At 39.9% G+C, this 20,116-nt stretch overlaps 2 protein-coding genes across 3 annotated transcripts; one reads left to right on the top strand and one right to left on the bottom strand.

Moving 5' to 3' along the window:
* Positions 1-676: 676 nt before the first annotated feature.
* Positions 677-12,270, bottom strand: zhx3a (zinc fingers and homeoboxes 3a). Of its 2 annotated transcripts, XM_043252720.1 has the most exons (4): positions 11,328-12,270; positions 7,683-7,771; positions 2,345-5,459; positions 677-1,834 (listed from the first exon to the last, which is right to left on the bottom strand). In XM_043252720.1, exon 3 carries the CDS (start codon positions 5,295-5,297, stop codon positions 4,035-4,037), a length of 1,263 nt encoding a protein of 420 aa, XP_043108655.1. In that variant the 5' UTR covers positions 5,298-5,459; positions 7,683-7,771; positions 11,328-12,270; the 3' UTR covers positions 677-1,834; positions 2,345-4,034. The 2 variants fall into 2 exon arrangements, with proteins under 2 accessions (XP_043108655.1, XP_043108654.1); XM_043252719.1 differs by lacking the exon at positions 7,683-7,771.
* Positions 12,271-13,494: 1,224 nt separating this feature from the next.
* fam83d (family with sequence similarity 83 member D) lies at positions 13,495-19,458 on the top strand. The gene is made up of 4 exons (XM_043252718.1): positions 13,495-14,540; positions 15,835-16,002; positions 16,101-16,225; positions 17,947-19,458. The coding sequence occupies exons 1-4, from the start codon at positions 14,067-14,069 to the stop codon at positions 18,854-18,856; spliced, it is 1,677 nt and encodes a 558-aa protein (XP_043108653.1). The 5' UTR covers positions 13,495-14,066; the 3' UTR covers positions 18,857-19,458.
* Positions 19,459-20,116: the final 658 nt, after the last annotated feature.

Raw genomic sequence — 20,116 nt, forward strand, 5'->3', positions numbered from 1 at the left:
CAGCCATGTAACCTTTTCCAACTTATCGAGCTCATGCCATAACCTTTGATCGTTTTTTTTTTTCCTTTTCTTTTTTTTTTTTTTTTTGCTCAATTGTAGGTTATTTAAAAAAAAAAAAATAAAACCCTACAACTTAACCTGCATGTTGTGTTTTTGAAGCCAAATGTCCGGGTGAGATTTCTGCAAAAATGTGATGCTTTAAGATACGTTACATTTAGAATAATGCGTTGAAGAACTTCCTGTGTTCCCAGAACCGTGTGAAATGAGCACTGAGTCTTGCTTTGAGAACAGGCCTCAGGAAGAACTCAGAGGGGGAGCGTAAAAAGACCCTGCCTGTTTGTCTTGGAAGAATGGCCTGTATGATGTATTAGCCAAGCTGTAGTCTTAGGCAAGGTTTCATTCCTTTTGAAAAGTGCACCCGGGACCTCTCTGTGACTCTTGCGCTCAGGAAGGTATTCTAATCATTTATTCTCAAGATGGTTTTCTTCTGCCCTTCTTTATTTACGTGACAGTGTGTTGACCGCTGGCATGTGCGTCTTTTTTTTTTTTTTTGGCTGCAATTAACATAAATCCAAGCACACATGCATCTGCTGTTGGACGTATCTTTAGAATTGGTCTCTGCCAAGTTGTTGTGTATATCTTTCAATGGCATGAAACGCATGCAAGACGCCAGTTCTTAAATTTGACATTCTCCATTTATTACCAAAAGATTTGTAATGTGTAGAAAGGATAACACTCCAGTGCACTGTGTTCTTTTAGACAGACCTGCACAATGGGAACTGATGGGAAGGTAATACTGTAAGTCCAGATAGTATCTTTATGTGTTAACTTTTAAAAGAGAAACCACATTGGATACAAATGCAAATAATAAGGGATGAAAAGCACCTGTTATTCACTTTGGATGGTCTGAACTTAGCAGCATATAAATGATGCATAATGTGTGTGTGTGTATATATATATATATACTATATATATTTATATATCGTAGCCCAACTCAAACACAGGGAATATCCAGTTAGCAGAGCACTTGATCTGACTGTCAATGAGAACTGTAATACCCCTCGGATTGTAAGCACACTGTTTTAAACTTTCTCCACCATAAATTAACATCTTTTTTTCTTTTTTTTTTTTTTTTTTTTTTTTCACATATAATAGTCTTGTTAATGCTTATAAAAAAACACCTCCGAAGATATAGCAGCAGTTCTGTTGGGATTTCAAACCCCCAATTTATACACACATCAACACAGTTGCTGAGAAGCTTGTTTGTGCAGCCAGTCATAGAAATAGAAAGGTGATGTTTAAGGCAATGTCTGGCCAATTTGTTGTGTGTGCAGACAGACACCACTAAAGCGAGTTATAGTGCATGATTTGTCGCCAACTGCTCAATGTTGTGTGAAAAAATAAGCCATGGAGAACTTATTTGATCTGGACATGAAGGGAAAACGGGTTGGAATATCCCAACGACTATCGTAAAACCCAAGGCATTGCAGAAGTGCTGATTATCTGACATATTACAAAGTATCACAATATCTAACTGACATTCCTAACGTCCAGTACACCCTCAATAGTGCAGTTTCAAGCATATACATCATAGTTTCCTACACAGAATTTACCTAAATCAAATCAGACCTACATTTGTAGCGGCTACTCTCTGGATTGGGCCACCTTCAGAAAACAAATCCACTGACCATCACAAATGTGTTACAATCTCATCGGCTGTCATATTGAAAGAAAACAAGAAATGTAATGTTCAGGATGAATACGGGATCTTCGGCCTCTTCGCCTCACGAAGTGAAGTCCTTAAACTTTCAGAAGCTCTCCTCTCAGACAGTCCCTGTTGGGGAGGAAAAAGATGTGTAAGACCAGCCAAAACACAACGAACAGCATCACACCATGAACTCCACAAGAGATCCGAGAGTCCGGCACTTTGCTACACACAATTTTCATCATTTATTCACGTTAAGACACACTTTGAGTAAATCTATAATTCATTAGCTCAGCCTTCACTAACGCCAAAAATAGCCTTTTAAATAAAGCACATAATCATGTGCGTGGCAGTGACTAATCAAAAATAAGTTGATCAAAAGGCCAAATATTGTTAATATGCACATAATTTAATTCACGTTTCCCAATTAAACTAATTTTAAAATTTGCGCTACTTTGATTACCTTAAACACTGTTATGTGATGTGACAATCCAAGAGTAGTAGACAGCAGTTGAAGAATCAACAAGTCAGTTGCTAGAAAAACTACAATGCGTCTCTTGGGAAGACGCTTAAAATTAGCTGTTTTTATTTTTCTCAAATAACCTGATCAATGGTCCATCAATGGTCTGCAGCCATTACCTTGATTGACTGTCTTGCGCTTGATGCCCCCTCAAACTCTGGTTGCCCATTGGTTGCTGATGCTCTTCATCTTTTATCTCCCAGTAGTCTTGTTCTCCTGTAGTTGGTTTGTCTAAATCCATCATAGCCTCCTTTGATTTTTTCTTTATCGGCAGCATAGTAGTTTCAGAGTCTAGACTCTGAAAAATTATTTTCCGCTCCGGGCGTAGATCGCATTTAACTTGCTCTGTTTCAAGCCCCACAAGGTTATCTGATTGATGTGGTTCAGTGTTACTTATATCAGAAATACGCTCCTCAGCCTCCACCGGTACATGCAGGTAGCTTTCGTGCCATTCTGAAGACTGGTTCTTTTGGCTGGGACCACCATCATTGATAAAGTTCTCCAACGGCTTGCTGATTAGCTGCTTGCTGTTGGTCTTGTACAAACTCTCTTCTTTGTTCAACGCTATTACGTTTATCTTCATAGGGCTCACATTTGGCTCTTCATGATAGTCACTGTTGCTTTCCCATTGGTCCACTTCTTGTATATATTGTCGTAAAAGTGGCATACCTTGTTTAGCCTTGTTAGTGTTATCTTTTGTGAAGGTATGTAGTGTGTTAATTAGGTTGCTATGCTCGTTTTTGTCAGCCTTGTAAAATGTATTCGTAATTCCGCTGTGCTTTTCAGAAACTCTTCCCTCGTTTTCTTTTTGCGCTATGTTTCTGTGCAATCTTTCTCTATCAAAATGTGATTGCGTAGAGTCTTTGTCTAAGGCAGGTAAGTGCTTGGGGTCATGTTCCTTGTAGTGGACAGCAGTAAAGTTTGTGGTCTGGACCTGAGGTGCTCCCAGCAGGGTTTTTGGAGAATGTTGCTCCTGAGGAGCAGAAAGTGATGGAGAGGAGTGCTGACTCGTATCCTCCTGAAGACATGAACTCGCTGTAGGGTTAGACTGAAGGGAGCTCTGGGGCATGTTACTAAATGATCCCCCCACAGCAGACTGGGAGTCTGTCAAAGAACATACGTGGTATGGTTGACCTTGGGGTGCAAGAAACTGCTTTTGATCTGGGAATGAGTTATGGATAAAGCTTTGCTTCAAAGTCACTGGTTGCTCAGGTAATACCTTGCTCTTTACAAGCGATGGATCCATGAGACTTCCAGGCTGTGGGGCCAGGCTGTGGGTAAGGGGTGGTATAAATTGTTCAGCTTGTATGTTGCTGCTGCTGCTACAAATGACACTAGTGTCCGCGTTGCTTTTGCTGGTGTGGTCTAAGATGTTTCCCTCCCTTTTAGTGCAAATAGTACTGTGGCTGGTGCTTTTATAAGTGCTTCCATTGTTATATTTGCTGGTGGTGGCAAAGCTGCTGTTGCTGTTTTCTTTAGCATTACTGGATGCCTTCTGTTGGCCATAAATGGAAGTTGGACTGATGTTGGATTTGCTGGTGCAATTTGTGTTCCTGTCATTGATATGACAGTCAATTTTCCTGACTATGTTTGTCAGAGTCATAATGCTGCCCTCACTGTAACTGTTGTTTTGACTCTTGGGAAGGGCAGGCAAGCCAGTCTTAATGGACGAGCTGAAGCCAGTCTCACTTTTTCCAGTGTGTCCATGATTGCTCACGCTACCTCCTCTGCCTACAACACTGCAGTTCTCAGCTGTCCGAGAAGATAAGTCATTTCCAGTTTCCTTAGGTCCAACAGCATGATGGATATTTACCTGTGGAGTCTGGACCACTGGCGGCTGCTGCTGCTGCTGCTGAGGGATGTGGCCTGGGTCACACTAGGCTGGCTGACTATGACCCCTCCTTTCCAACCCATTACACTTCCCTTTGGTATCTGTGGTATATAGTTAGAACTCAAAGAGTTGGCCTGGACAGAAACACAGTGTTGGGAAATGGGGTGATGCATCTGGTTGCGTGACGTTTTCGGTGTGGCTTGGAATATAGTGTTGAACATCTTTCTACGCGTGTCCTCAATCTCCTCAGGAGACCAGCTGATCCCTTGCTTCAGCCTTTGGGCCGTGAACCAGAGCTTGATCTGCTCCTCTGGGAAGCCAGAGACCACTGTCAAGTAACAGAGCTCTGCTTTGGTAGGATAAGGGAACTTACCAAAAGACGTCTTAAGAAAACTGCTTAAATCCATGGCTGGATCATAGGTGGGGATGCTACTTAGAGGGATCATGACCTTTGGGAGATCAGTGTTCAAATCAAGCGATGACGGATTAGAGTTCCACAGAGGACCACGGTTATGCATCCCTGGTATCCCAAGCATGTTAGGGATTTTATGGACCGGAGAGGCACTAATGCCACCGATGATATGTGGTGATGTTGTTAGGGGTAAGGTCCTTACTGAAGTGCCATTGGTTACAGTTGCAGGCCTGTCACTGCTAGGCTCAGCCCGGTGTACCTCAACAGTATGGGAGACAACAATTTTTTTGTGCCCCCCTTTGGTCATTTTCATTATGGGTGTCTTGGTAATGGATATTCCGGATTCAATTAAATCCTTTTCTGTAAACAGAGTTTGCTCCACTGTGGTAGCCCCATCTCGTTTGGTAACCTGCAAGGAAACTCTCTTGTGTGTTGCATGGAGTTCAGGATGTGATTTTGCGTTATGTAAAGCGAGGCCTTCAAACTTCACAGCTGAAACCTTGCAAGGCAAGCAGTAGAAGTTTGGTTGAGCATGAAAGTCCATGTGACAGTTGTCCATATGGTGAAGAAATAGGTTCAAGTCTCCGGACTCAAAGCAGCACAGAGGGCAGCTATATGTTCCCCTTTCCCAGCATGAAGTCTTCGGTTCGGCTTTCGAGAGATCATGGAATCGTTGTGTATCGTCATCTTTTGAAGAGATACTAAGGATGCTGTCTTCGGGTATTGTGGGCAGGAGCTCAGGTAAGCATCCTAGTATGATGTCCTCCCGCATGTGCTTGCTTTTTGATGGAATCATACAAGGAACGGTGGATTTCCTCTTGCTGGCCATAGTATAGGATTGTGCAGATGAGTGAAGAGTTAGAAACAAATACTGGAATTGTATGGAGTTGAGGTGTCATCAGCCAGCTGTGATGAACCAGAAAATGGTGAAATTTTCAGCTATCAGGACTTCCCATTGTAAAAGGGAGTGAAGTAACAACTCCCTGAGAACCTAAGGAGAGAAAACATGACAAACATGAATTTGATACAACGTGATACAAAATAAAAAAAATTAATGTCAGCATGGGATATGCATTAAAAAAAACTACTTTTCTAAAAAGAGACGGTTTATTGAAGAGCTCTGACCAGCCACTGTTCAGTGTTTATTATAATCAAATCACTAATATGAAGGTAAAATTCTATTTACCTTTTGCTAGCAGACCTGAATACAGTTCACTATTAAGAGCAGAAACATTGGTGGTACTGATGCGCTGAAATAAAATCTCATTTTTATGAGCAACTAAAATAAACAAAATGGGCTTGTAAGAAGTTTTCATTATAAGAGACCTAAATAAACAGATAGCAAGATACAATTTCTTGTTATAAATATACTCCAAAAATGTTTGTTTCCCAAAAATGTGATTGTTTGTATTCCTACATAGCACATCAAACCCAGTTCTCTGTGATTTCTACATGTTCTCACTCTCTCTCTCACACACACACACACACACTCACTCACACACACACACACACACACACACACACACCTTCTAAATCGTTTTCTTTTTGTTGCACTTCTCCACACACCACACTTCAGTCAGTAAGGGAGCATTTCAGGATAAAGTTCATGCGTGGTTCACATTTTTCTGTCTGTTTTTAAAAATATCTAAATACGTAGTCGACTTGAAACAATAAATATAAGATCAATTAATTAATACGTGTGAACCTATAAAAAAGAACAATGGCACTAGCAAAAGATTTGTGAAAGAACATGTTTTCTCCACTTTTAAAAGCTGATAGCAGAGCACATAAATTAGTTCATCTTGTCAGAGCAGTTTCAATATTTCAGCTAAATACTAGCTGGTGAATAAATCTAGTAATATAATACTTGTTTTTCCATGCATTATGCATCTGCAAAAGATTCTAATTAAACCACCCAAGACTTCTGTTTAGTGTTTAGCTCTAAATTTCCTTGACCTTCTCTTTCATCAGACTACAAATACATTTGGAATAAAAACAATGTGGTGTCCATGTGTATATTTTTTCCATATTGCCAGCTGTCTTTAAAAAAAAAAAAAAGAAAAAAAGGATTAAACCATTCAGAAGTAAAAACACTGCCTAAAATACACAGTGCTCTCAGACATGGCCATGACGTACTCTTTTGCAACTGACTCTTTTATTTCTCATGACGGCTGCCTTCCTGCCAGAAAAATAAATAAATAAAAATAAAACTAGGTCACCAGCATCTTATGCTGTAATCCTGGTTCCCTGCATCCAGACATGGGCATTTACTGTATGTTCAGCCTGCTTACGAGTCTATGATACTCAGATTTCATCAATGGATGTTAACCCCTGACATAAATCGGGGTTATTGAAAATGCGCCAGATGTCTCTGAGTAAAAATTATACAAAACGTTGCTTAATAATATTAACATTGCTCATAAAAGTGTGTGTATAAAAGCTTTGGTTGGAATACAAAAAAGCCATCTTTGTTATTGAAATGTGCGCAGCAACTATAACGCGCATTCGTTTTATTTTTGTTACAAAGTTATAGAGTTCAAGCAGAGTTAAATATTGTGGAGTGTGTCTGAATGAATGAGGGCACGTACCATTCTCTCAGATGGTAACAAAAATCTGCTTTCCAGCTTCTTCTAATATAAATCGTAAAATGCTAGTTAACCACAACAAACTCGCTAATATCTAGATGACTCCACCACCCAAACTTTGAACCACTAGCCTGATTAGCAGCGGACAAGCAGGAGATGGTTCAAAAATGTTACATAAAAAAAAACAGGTCACTCATCAAAGAATGGGATGCTTTATCTGGCAACCGAGACGTGCGATTAGACACAGGACAAGAGGTTTCCAGACAGTGAGCTATTGAAAAGGGAACTCAGAAAGAGAGGCCTCGTGTTTCAGCACCGGGGTGAACCAGTCTCACACAAAACAGTCTATCCTGCTACTGTGTGCCTCAGTACTTTCGTAGCTTTAGCAGAGAAACCGGAGGCCTTTTTATCCTGGCAACCTGTGGAGTCAAGGCATGCAGTAGATTTAGTTGAAAATTAGCACAACAACGCTGACCTACATTTACGTCTTTGAGCAGTTCGAAACTAAAATATTACATCATGTTACGTGTTACACATTTAATAAGGCTGGCTCTGCTTGAACATTTGAGATAGTGATGCACAGTATTAAATGCAGTGTGAGGCCAAAGGCCTGGCAATACGGGCCTTACATAATAAAAGATCCTCTCTCATTATTGATTAAAGGCCGAAGCATCCCAGGCTGGACGTCCTTTATTACATGGGACCACGCTGAATAAGCCTGCAAAGATATCAATAGATTCTCAGCATGGAAATCTTTCATAAGGCCGCTGAAATAAAATCTCTGTTTTTCTGCGCAGCAACAAAATGTGCTCAGGAAAAAAAAAATGAAGATAAGGGGTCTAAAATAAACAGATTGTTATAAACAGTCACATTTTTTGAAGCTGCGAGTATGTTTGTATTCTGACATGCCACATTGTACCCACTTCTCTTTTATTTGATCATATGCTCACACACACACACACACACACACACACACACACACACACTCCCACACCCTTCTAAATCCTCTTCTTTTTTGGTGCACTCCTCCACACTTCAGGCAGTGCGGGAGCATTTTAGGATAAAGTTCATCTGCGGTTCACATTTTTCCTCCTGTTCCGCTTTAACAATTATGTAAATATCTTGCATTGACCGTTAATGTGAATGTCCACCATATGTAGTAAAGTCATCGCAGCGTATATATCCTAACATCCCTCCCTCAATGAAAAAAACTGGCACCAGATAAAGTGTGCAGATTAAATCTCTCAGACTTCTTTGAATTTTCATGAGCTTCCCTTTCATTAGACTATAAATAAATTTTTTTTGATAAAAAACAATGTGGTGTCCATGTGTATATATTTTTTTTCCACCAGTCCTAGCTGTCTTTTAAATGACGGAGGAAACCATTCAGGAAAAAAAATGAAATAAAAATAACCGAAATAATCGCCTGAAATACACAGTGCTCCCAGACACGATCATGACGTCCTTTTATTTTTCAGCCTGGATCTTGCTTTATTACACGAGGCTGATATGAATAAGCCTATAGGGATATCGGTCAATTTTAACATGACCATCTTTCATAAGCGCTGCGTGAATGAGACTTTTGTTTAACGCCAAGAAGCCATAGCAAAGGTCAGTGCACACATGCTATAATAATTATATTCCTATAAATACGAGAAAAAAGGAGGTCAGAGTATGAGGTTGTCGTGACCATTTTTTTTTTTTTCATTTTACACAATGGCGCTCCCATTTACGAAGGAAATATGACACTAAGCCGGAAACCATATGCAGTGCCCTCAATGCTTGCATGCCATTGAAATATTTCCTGAATGTGTGTGCCAGGACGTAAGATGGGCATGTGACTACATGCCATCATTGTACCGTGCTGTTTGCAAGCTATATCAGTGACGGCGTCAAACACGTCCACATTAATTATGTAGAGACCGAAGCGCCGCTGAGGCATCCTACAGTTCACCTTCATTATAGGATGTGACTCATTAGCAAAATGCCACCAACACAGGCGTTTGTACCATCAGCTATTCCTGGGCGGCCCGTGTTTATGTTTAAATCCAGTCAATGAACCTTATGCGAGTACTACAGAAAGCTGGGTGCCATCAGAAGTGCCCACTTTGCCCCCCTTACCTCGGTGACTGCTGCACGGACTCTTGGGAGGCCAGTCTGCGCTGCCACTCATGTGTTAACATTGCCATAGCAACCCCTCTCCTTTCCCTTTCCTTGCCCACAACACACAGAGGGGACTAAATCCTCTATTCTTCACCAAAAAACACACACTTGGGGGACATTTTTCGCAGCCCTCCAACCCAAAAGAGACAAAACTCCAAATATTTTGTTTGATTGTGCTATTTGTTTATGCCAGTATACAAATTGGAAACAAATGAGGATCCGTCCCTTTTTCCGCTTTGTAATCATGGCAGATTTTTTTTTTTTTTACGAAGAGAGCACCCCAGATTTTTACAAAAGGCGCTATTTGCGTTTTTAGATTTACTTCGCCAGTCTTGCGGCACGAAAAATTTCCCATTAAAAAAAAAAAAGCACGGAAAAGATTTAGAAATTCGCACGAGAAAGAAATAAAGTAGTTTGCAAATAAGGGAGAAATGATCATTGATGCGATGTGCTGAGTTTGATCACCGGTGCGACACACTCATTAGTTACAAAAAAGAAAGATGGCGGAGCACCATGAATTGTACTGAGTCAAGTGCCAGGTCTCGGCGAATGCCAGGCTCCTCCATACAAAACCGAGCTGGAGCAGCTGAAATACTTGTATGGCCGACACTCCGCCGTTAAGCCAAAAGTTTGTCTCAAAAAGTACTTAAGGTTAATACGGGCTTTTCAGGGAGGTTTTGGGGATATACTCCTATTGTGGAGCTCATTTCTGTCTGTTACTCCGTGACATTCATCCACTCTTTAGATTTACAAATTTAATAAGGTAATGTGAGATATCACAGAAGGGCATTTTTGTTATTACATGCACAGTGAGCTTTTCATTATAAATAATTTAATCATTTTGACTGCTTTTATAGCACGGATAGAGGACATAGAGCCTCCGCAATTATAATTCTGCTTAGGCATTAGGCAGACAATTCTCTCTCTTAATTCAAGGAATATTACATAAACGGACAGCTTTTACTGGAAATCAACATACAATAAAGTGCACACGCAAGCGACTTAACATTTGGTCCTTCATTTTGTGCCATCACGCTGTTCTAATCTGACACAGTAATAAAAGGGCAAACTGTGCATGTATGTACAAATTGCATTTTCTTTAGTCTGTGGGCACAAATACTTTGGGAAGGTCATGTTCGGAATGCTTTAGTGTCCTAATTGCTCAAATTCAGGATGAAAGGCAATATTGCCTTGCCTTATTACAACACTGCAGACCAGAACACTATTCCCACTGGAGAACAGACATTCACCCGAAACAACCTGCATGCTGAAGGACCTACAGAAAGCATGCATCCTGACCTTCTGACGCATTTTACCATGTCATCCTGCCTGCTAACTTTTAAAAAGTAGCGTACTTTAGCAGAAAGTGCTGTTTACTGTAGAGAGCCTCCAGGCAGAGAGTTGAGATGAAGCACCCTGCGAGCCTGCGATTCTAAACAATGATTTATAACGCGTGGTATCAGAGCCAGGGTTATGATCTAGAGTTAAATCCGAGTTTGAGTACATTCTGTACCCATTAACAGTTGATAGCGCATGCTTGTCTAGGTCTGCGCCAGCTTTAAACTACGGGCACCCCCGAAAGGTTCGGGTTCGTCATCGTAAAGATCACTTTTGGAAATCGATTATGCGCCAATATTTCCGTGCTCCTCGCCGGCGATCAATCCGAGACTCGGGTCCCATTTTGACCCCCGTTTGAAGTAGAAATCTTTACGCGTGACGCTCCGGAACGGACGGACTATAGTAACATCACATAGGCACGTTGTAGCGTGCGAATAATCAAATTGGAAGCAGACGAGAACATTGAGTAACAAACTGTAACAAACTGGTAAGTTAACCCTTTCGCTTCGTATTGAGGCACTAGTAACCTCCATCCGGCTAGACGTTTCTCGCGAGTTGAAGTGTAGCGCGCGGCGCAATATTTTGGCTATTACCAAAATTTTTAACTAAGCACTCCCATCTACTGTCGCCATTTTATACATAGAGGCGACTTCACGCGCCGCATATGAGTGGAATAACAAGGCACGCTTCTCTCTACTAGAACTACTTTTGAAGACTGTTCGCGTCGCCTAAATAAATCGCTTTCACTTCTTTGAAAAGTCAAAGTTCCCTACCTTTCCGTCGGCTCTGGTGACTGCGAATGGAAATCCGTTATTGATACAGAAATAAATAACATTTAGGTTTCGCTCCGCTCCGGGTCTCGGGGGAACAGGAGGGGCCGAGACCTCTCCTCAGATGAACCCTGTGAACTAACGTGAACCCGTCGGGTCACCGCGATAAGGAGCATCTACTGCTTTATGGCACACTGATTATGTGCCCGGCTGACATGGGCGCTGCTGGAGTGGCGAGAAGGGAAAGAAATGTACGCCAGGCGCTCTCAAATAAGGGCACGTGATTAAAACGCGTCACCCAAACCCAAAATCCTGATCCTACCCCTCTCTGTTCTAGGACGGGCTGAGCAGACACACTGAAGGGAGTGACTCATGCGCAAATGTCTAATATAGCCAGAAATATGGAGCAGCGCTTTCGGTCAGTAGGTCGTATAAGGACGAGGGGGGAAAACAACCATAGTAGAAGACGACCGATCGAGAGCATGTGCCTACTACATACAGACTACTACACAACGCATGTTTGAAAGCGACAGGCTACGCCACAGAGTAAAATAAAACACAGTAAAATAAAACACAACGCCACGAAAAACCTCTATAGCCGTGCGTCCGAACTGGAAATTGTTGCGCAACGCGCAGTTCGTATCGTTACAATAGAATGGAACGTAATAGAACAGGAACCCCGTTGATACACAAACATGTGCGGGGAGAATTAATGTGCGACATGCAACGGAATACGCATTATCAGAATGGAACAGAATAGAATATCATTAGCCACACAACCAAATTGAAAACTGTTGTGCAGCATGCTGTACATACTAATACTGGAATAAAATAGAATAGAATATGATCTCCAGTGCTACACAAACATGGCCAGGGGAAATTAATATGCAACATGCAACTGAATGCAATTATTATTGGTATTATCCGTGGAATAGAATAAAAGGGGTGATGATGTTGATGTTGTGCAACACACAGTTAAACACAGATATTTTTTTTTTATCAGTATAGTAGCCTAATATGTAGCCCTTGTTAATATTATTATTACTGTTTTGCCACAATTACCAGTTAGTATTCCTGTTGTTATCTTTGGGTTATAATCGCCAGAAATATTTATACTTTTTATAACTAATGATGATGAATATGCACAGCTGTGCTCAAGCGTGTCCTTGGTCCTGCCATTTTAACCATTAACAGTTTCAGAAACACTGATTGCTACTTCTTTTTGAGAGGGTCACGTAAGGTGAAAGTAAATCTGAGAGTTCCCACAGACAGCCGAATTGATAACATCCAGTCAACCAGAGTGCAACAAACACTGGCCCGTCTATTATCAACAGGTTGTGCTATACTCAGTCCTTGTAGGTGCACCCACATAAAATACGTATAATGTTTCCAAGTCTTTACTTTTCTTTTCTTAGGACGCGGTGGAAGACCTGCTATCCAGGGGCTCCCCCCTCACGCCACTGTGGCAATTACACCTTCAGATGTGCAGCTTTTTTCTTTCTTTTTTTCCCTCTCTTTTTTTTTTTTTTTTTTTTTTTTTTGACAGTACAGGCAGAGATGAATCTGATTGGATAAAGCCCGAAAACACCTACTGTCCATTATGAGACGGTTGCCATGCGGTTTGGGCTTTTCCTTCATTAAGGCCTCGGCACAAATTTTTCATTTTCTGGTGTAAATGCACAATGAACATAGTTTAGCTTTATAAATATTACACAGAGGAAATTGAGGTTGTCACAGTCACTGTATTTCGGTAATAAGGTTTTGAGACAAAAGTCCAATGGCACAAATGTGTTTCTCTTGCACTAATTTTATTTGTTCTAAAATTAGGCCTACAGCAGATTTTTAATGAATTTTGTCCACCAAACTATATCATTACCTTTGCTGTAGCTATTGAATAATCACTATATAATCAAGGCAAGATCAGTAGACTGAACTATATAATTGAAAGGCAGAGAATTTAACACATTTGTCAGAGAGGTTTGCTGTTTTTATGTTATCTATTACATTGCTGTTATTTTGTTGTTTGTGTGTGTGTTTTTTATAATTGATGGATTAATTGTTCAATTTAATTTGATATTTAAAAGTGTATTTAATAAACTGTATTTTTTCGAGCCGTAATGTTAAAATCTTTTGAGTTAATTCTAATAAAAGTCTTTACAGTTTGTGCCTGAGCATAAAATATACATTAAGTCTATGCAATGGTTTAGTCGATTACAGAAGAATGGAGCTAGTCTTTTTGCTACATTCACTCTGTTACAAATTACCGATTAAGATGAGCATAGCACATTTGTATAACATCATTGATATTTTTATAAATAATATATATGCATTGCTAACAACCTACGAGTTACTTAATCAGTTTTGCAGGAGTGCTTCTTAGACAGCCATAATCTTAGCTGATTTTATATTGGTGTTTATATGGCGTATTACTTGTATTTTATGAGGCCGTTTAGTTTCACAACACCGCCGTGTGTATTTCACGTTCAACAACACAGAGGAGGATCCTCCACGCCGCCTTTGTTTGCCTCCAAATTCAAACTCTCGGCCAATAAACGCAGGGCACATTAACCAATGGCGTTCTTACTTGCCGGTCACGTGACGCCACAACTTGACTGGCAACAACGCGGCGACCAATGGCCGTCCGGCGGTGGGCTGGGACCTCTGACAGTACAGGACACAGGTGTTAATAGAGAGTGTAGTATTCGTCTCAGGAGACGTTAGAGCGATTAATAAACTTTCGTTATGGCGCTTTCCCAGTGTCTTGAAGATTCGCCGGGCTGGCGTACGCCGAGGACAGGCCAAGACCTGAACTTGAAAGAGCTTTACAACGAGAGACACCGACTCGCTCTGGAGGAGCTGGTCGCCGGCGGAGTCGAAGCCTTCACGGGGTTCCTGCAGAAAGAGCGGATCCCTAACTTTCTCTCGGGCGAAGAGATCAGGCGCATCTCCCGCGCTGCTGTAGTGCCCGGATCGCTCTCTTTGAACGGGGACGATTCTCATTTGGACCACTCTGGCACACTGGACTGCTCATCTGTCACTTACTTTCCCGACATCTCAGATATTGAGCCTCCGGTTTTAGAGATGGGCTGGCCTGCGTTCACCGCGGGCTCTTTCCGTGGAGTAACACGCGCCGTCGCCTACTTCCAGCCGAGTTATGGAGAGTGCATTTATAGTTGCAAAGAAGCGGCCAGGAGGATGATAAAAAATGCGAAAGAGGTATTTCTCAGGCCCAAAAAAAGTATACGTAAATGGACATGGCACTGGTGATTAATTTATCTGTAGCAATAATTCATCCGTTCCTCCCTGTGATGAACATCACTGTGAATAACGTACCGTTCTAAAGCAACCTTTTAAAAATAGTGCCTCAATGACAAGCAAAAAATGTAATCATTACTATCGACGCATCTATGATATATATATATATATATATATATATATATATATATATATATATATATATATATATATATATATATATATATATATATATATATATTTTCTTTTCTGTTACTGGTATTCGTTCTTAAATTACTAGTATGTAATTCAATAGTGACATTTTTACATTTTACTATTTAATAGATACTGGTACTTATTCCAAAAGAGACTAACGTTAGTTCATTTCAGTAGGGTGACATTACTGCTTGTCATTATCTAAACTCTTTCACTGTAATCTAAAACACAATTTATATTTACCTGATTTATTCTGTGTAGATTTGGTTTAGTATATCCAAGGAGTGTGTATTCTAGTTGTTATTTTTAGTAGTAATTGTTGTTTCTTCTTTTTAAACAGATATTTATTAGGCAGTAGTCTATCTACTAAAAACTAATGAAACGCCTGTATTTGTTAAATTAATAATTAAAAGTAAAATTTAGAAGTATTACTTAAATATCACAGCACCTTCATTTTGTTATTTTTTTTTTTTTAGTTACTGTCACCAAGCTGGGAAATTCCCAGTTGAAAATTTTAAGAGGTGAAAAGAGTAACAATGAATTCAAGATTATGATGATTTAGAAATCTCTTATTTCGGTTTTGTTAATAAAAACAAAATCAGCCTTTTTAGGTAAGGCAAGGGTATGCGTGTGTGACTTATTCAAATTAGTGCTCTGTATCTTGCATGTGGAATGTTAAGAATGCACAGAAGCGTCTATCACACTGAACTGTTACCTCCAAGGGTCTGAACCTGGAGGTGCCACGACAGGCTCCTCGGTCCTTCAGATGAAGGGGGTTTGGAGCTGAATGTATTGAGGTTATACCTGCAGGCACCCTGGATCTGTTCCAGCTTGCATGTACTTAAAAACCAAACGTAATAAGAAATCATCAAGGTGTGTAGCCAGCGGCTGTGCAGTCATGACACTCATACGAATGAGCTAGAACGTCGAGTTCAGTGATGCTGAAGCTCTAAGATGTTCATTAGTTTCCCACCTTGTTTAGCCAAACTATACTCAGTTGCATAAAGAATTGTTTACTGCTGTTAATTTCTCATTAATCAGACATTATTTTTATCCTTAGGTGATTGCTATTGTGACAGACTCCTTGACAGACCTGGACATCTTCCAAGACCTTCAGGAAGCTTGCACGCGCCGCAGAGTTCCTGTGTATATTCTTTTAGACCAGTCTTCTGTTCCTTCGTTCTTACAGATGTGTAAAAACCTTCGTGTACAGCTGGATGAACTGCTGGTATGAGTTCTTCGTGCTGATATTAATGTTGTTTTTATATTTAATGGTATTAGTGTTTTTAATTGAATTTTAAAACGTGTTTTGTTTTATTTGTGAAGCAAATGAAGGTACGAAGCATAACAGGTTCTACCTACTACATGAGATCAGGAGCTCGGATCACTGGAAAGGTTCATGAGCGTTTCATGCTGATTGATGGAAACAGAGTGGCCACAGGTTCATATAGGTAATAAAGACCCCTCTTTCACAACATCTTGAAGCTACAGTCCGTATCGTTTTTTGGTGAAACATTATGTCAGTGTTCAAAACTATCACTTAGTTTAGTCAGTTTTCTAATTTGAGTCGTAGGGGTAGGTTTTCGTAGGACATTGAAGAATGGCACTGCGTCGTTACGTCACGTCTGTAAACAAAAAGAAGTCGTGCACGAGGATGCTGCATCGCTTATAGCTTTTACTCACAGTAGCTAGAATAATTAAGAGTTAAAAAAATTATTTTGATGTCGGATTGTAATCCAGAAAGGATTATATGAAGCGCATGAATGAAATTAAATTATACTCCAGTTTTAAATTTGCTTCTGATTACAGATAGCCTGGGTTCACACAAGATTTGAATTTTAAAGACAACCAGTTTGAAGGGGGCATGGGTAGTTTTTTTATATGTATGAAATATGAAATTTGAATAATGTGACAATTAGAGATTCTGTACAGGAATTGAAAGCTGCATGCTAATACAATCCATACTCATAGTCATGCAATGCGGATGCTGTTAACATTAATAATTTCAGAATAATGTATAACAATAATAATAATTTGCACAGTTTGACGTAGGGCTGGTCGTAGCAAGTAATGCATTTTGTAAACGCACTAGTGTAAACAGGACCTCTGCAAAATATTACACTTAATATACTTTTTTAAATAATAAAGTTATAATTACATAATACTTCTACTTTAAATTGACCTTTTTAATAAACAATGGTGGCCGTCATAAAAACTTGACGGATTTATTTAAATATAAATGAAACATTGAAGGACAGTAAAAATGCATAATATGTTAATAATATTTAGCAAAATGCCCCTCTCTACAAGTCTGTTTTTCTATCTGAGTTTATGGTCACCGAATATTCTGAGATAAATGTGAACCTATAACGTTATAGAAGACTTAGGATGTCTTTGCACGGTTGAAACACTGAGCAATTACATGAGACAGGATACAGACTGTAAAGTTGTTCTCTTTCTTTTAACTTGCCTTCAGATGTTTAGTCGTGTTTATTTTGTGCTAAACTGGTATTAATGTTGATGCTCTTTAAAAAGGCTAGGCTATCGTTCCGTAAAATGAGAATTGACTAATATCGAGATATCAGTATTTTTTTTACCCAGTCCTACTTTGATGTGATATGAGCTAATTGATCACCGTTGGTAGCATAATTTATCGTGATACTTTTTTCCTCAGCTGGTCAAAATAACCATGGCAGACATGTTACTTACTTGTTCAGGGGACGATATATGGTGAGAATTCATGTTTAGATCATATATTGCGATATGTAAGCTAGAATCTGTGATTACTAAGTACAGGATTCAGTCCAGTGCAGGGCTAGAGATGAGCCAGAGTACAAACCCACTCAATTCCAGGTTTTCAAGCAGAGATGGCGACATAAAGATACAAAACGTACGGACTGCAGCTTTAATGGAATAAAGGTGAAAATTGTTGTTCCAAAACTGTACGACTTCTGCGCAACGCAAGAGCAGATATTTAGAAAAATGACTATGGACTAAAATGTTCTGTTTTCTATTTTGCAAGTGTGTCTCCTTTCAGACAATGTAGAACAATTATATAGAAATGATGTATTTTGTTACATTAAATGAAATGTCAGACAATCGGTGCATAATAGTTATGACTCCAGTTCTATTCATACATTTCCTATTTATTTTGGCACATTTTTATCTACAGGTTTAACTGGACAGATGGCAAACTAAACAGCAGCAACCTTATCGAATTATCTGGCCAGATAACCGAGAAATTTGACGAAGAGTTCCGCATCCTCTATGCCCAGTCCCTGCCACTGCCAGCGAATACAAGAGCTCCCTCTAGTGCCAGAAGCAGCACTTTATATGACCATCTTGTCCTCAAACCACCTGGAACGCCTCCCTCCTACTTGGCACGAACAACAAAGGCTCAACCAGAATGTCTGACGAGCACTCCAGCCAGACTTCATACCCTAGAGATCCGACAGATGAATAAAGACACTGAAGATCGAGACAGAAAGAGTAACCCAGTTTCTGATACTTCCACTCTAGGTGAGGACTGGATCGAACAAGAGCTCAGAGAGGAAGCTCTCGCCTCGGATGACCCCCCTCTCTTGCCAACAACGAATGTTACTACTCAGACTCAGACAGTCGATGGGACGATCTCTTCGCCTGCACCTTCCTTTGACATTTCAACACAAACCGCCTGCCAAACAGCAGACGTGAGCGTGCAAACATGTGCTGACAACGGCGCGCTTAAATCGAAAACCTCGTCCAGCAGCAACAAGATCAACCCCAAAACTTCATCCGCTTGCAATCTACAAGAGGTGGACTGTCACCCACCTGTCTGTCTTGCCCCGCAAGAGCTCAACCTGAGGGAGTGCTTCCTCAAGATCACCAAAGAGAGACAGCACCACTACAGCTCCATTCGCTCCAAACTCGACCACATGGTGACACTGCTTTCTCACAGGAGGGAACTAGTGGACCTCACTAACCTGACGCTGGGGCCCGGCCTGCACAGAGGTCACAAGGGTCAGCAGGAGGGCAGGCAGGCTCACGGTGCAATCGACAACGTGATTATGGGGACTTGGCCCAGGTCGAGATGTCTGCAGTAACGTGAACACAGGAGAACAGCGCCGGTGGTGGTCTGCTATGCTTTAGTACAGCACTTTTACCAATCGGAACAAAGCTTGTAGATTCATCAGGAAAATAGTTTGAATGATTTGTATGCAATATATAAAAGACAAATGTGCAAAGATACTGATTTTCTTTTTCTGAACTTGAATTGTACTCATTGCATTTGATGGGTAATCATTAGCAGTCTTTATATACTGTGGTTGGATGAACTAAAGTACTTTTCTTTTCGGTGATGGCCTATTTTGAAATCCACTTTGTCTGTATTTGGTTGTCTGTTTATTTCTGTGTTGTTTAAAGTTGTGGAGTTATGACAGTGACCTCCTTTGTAACACTATTACTTTTATATTCATATATTGCAAAAAAATCCCAAAACAATAGTCACTCGTGATTATGTGTTTGATGTGCCTTGGATGATGTTAGAGAAAGGAATGAATCAAAACGGTTGTACTAAATTGGAAATGTTTGGTACTTTGACTATGCTTGAGGCATTTGAATATTTATTTCACCAAAGATGGTGGGGGGAAAAACAGTTCATTGTTTAATGATTGCCTCATTTTAATAAAACTCTTCATTTGATGAACAATTTGTTTGGAGATGTTTTGTGGGGATGTGGAATGTAACAGTTATTTATAAAGGCTCCCTTAGTATTAAATTAGTCTTATATACAGGAGTCTCATGTTAACATATTCTTATACATATTATTTAGTTTAATATTTCAAAAGGTTAGGGTCAGCAATTACTTTAATTTTTAACATGTTTCTATTGCATTAGGAACCTTGAAATTATTGTATTTCCCAATAATATTTTACTTTATTTTGATCAAATTAATTATTGGAAAAGCACAAGACACTTCATACAAAAACCTTAGTCTTTTTAGGCACCTTTAAACGTTGCATATGTACAGTAAGTAGTTACTGACTAGCATGCCTATGTTAAAAGGGAGTTTTGATTGGGTTATGTTTTATGATTGATATGCACAAGGGCTGCACTAATCATCTGGACATTTAACTATTAAGGACCGTGTTGCAAATTGTATTTGTTGTATTAACAATGAGGGTGAATTCGGGCCATTCTTCTCAGTAAAAAAAAACTGACCCAATTTCCAAAACTTGAATATACATTAAAAAAACTAAATACATAAAATGAATAAGTAATGTGTAAGATCCTGCACCATATCTAGGCCATTGTAAAAAAAAATAAGCAAATTTGCGACGGATCATACGAGCTCCTTTGTTCAG

This window comes from Puntigrus tetrazona, chromosome 11 (assembly GCF_018831695.1).
Source record: "Puntigrus tetrazona isolate hp1 chromosome 11, ASM1883169v1, whole genome shotgun sequence".
In the NCBI taxonomy this organism is placed as follows: domain Eukaryota; kingdom Metazoa; phylum Chordata; class Actinopteri; order Cypriniformes; family Cyprinidae; genus Puntigrus; species Puntigrus tetrazona.

Coding starts and splice junctions, on each gene's coding strand:
- fam83d (XM_043252718.1), top strand. CDS start 14,067: ATGGCGCTTTCCCAGTGTCTTGAAGATTCGCCGGGCTGGCGTACGCCG. Junction 14,541..15,834: donor TGATAAAAAATGCGAAAGAG/GTATTTCTCAGG, acceptor TTTTATCCTTAG/GTGATTGCTATTGTGACAGA. Junction 16,003..16,100: donor TACAGCTGGATGAACTGCTG/GTATGAGTTCTT, acceptor TTATTTGTGAAG/CAAATGAAGGTACGAAGCAT.
- zhx3a (XM_043252719.1), bottom strand. CDS start 5,297: ATGGCCAGCAAGAGGAAATCCACCGTTCCTTGTATGATTCCATCAAAA.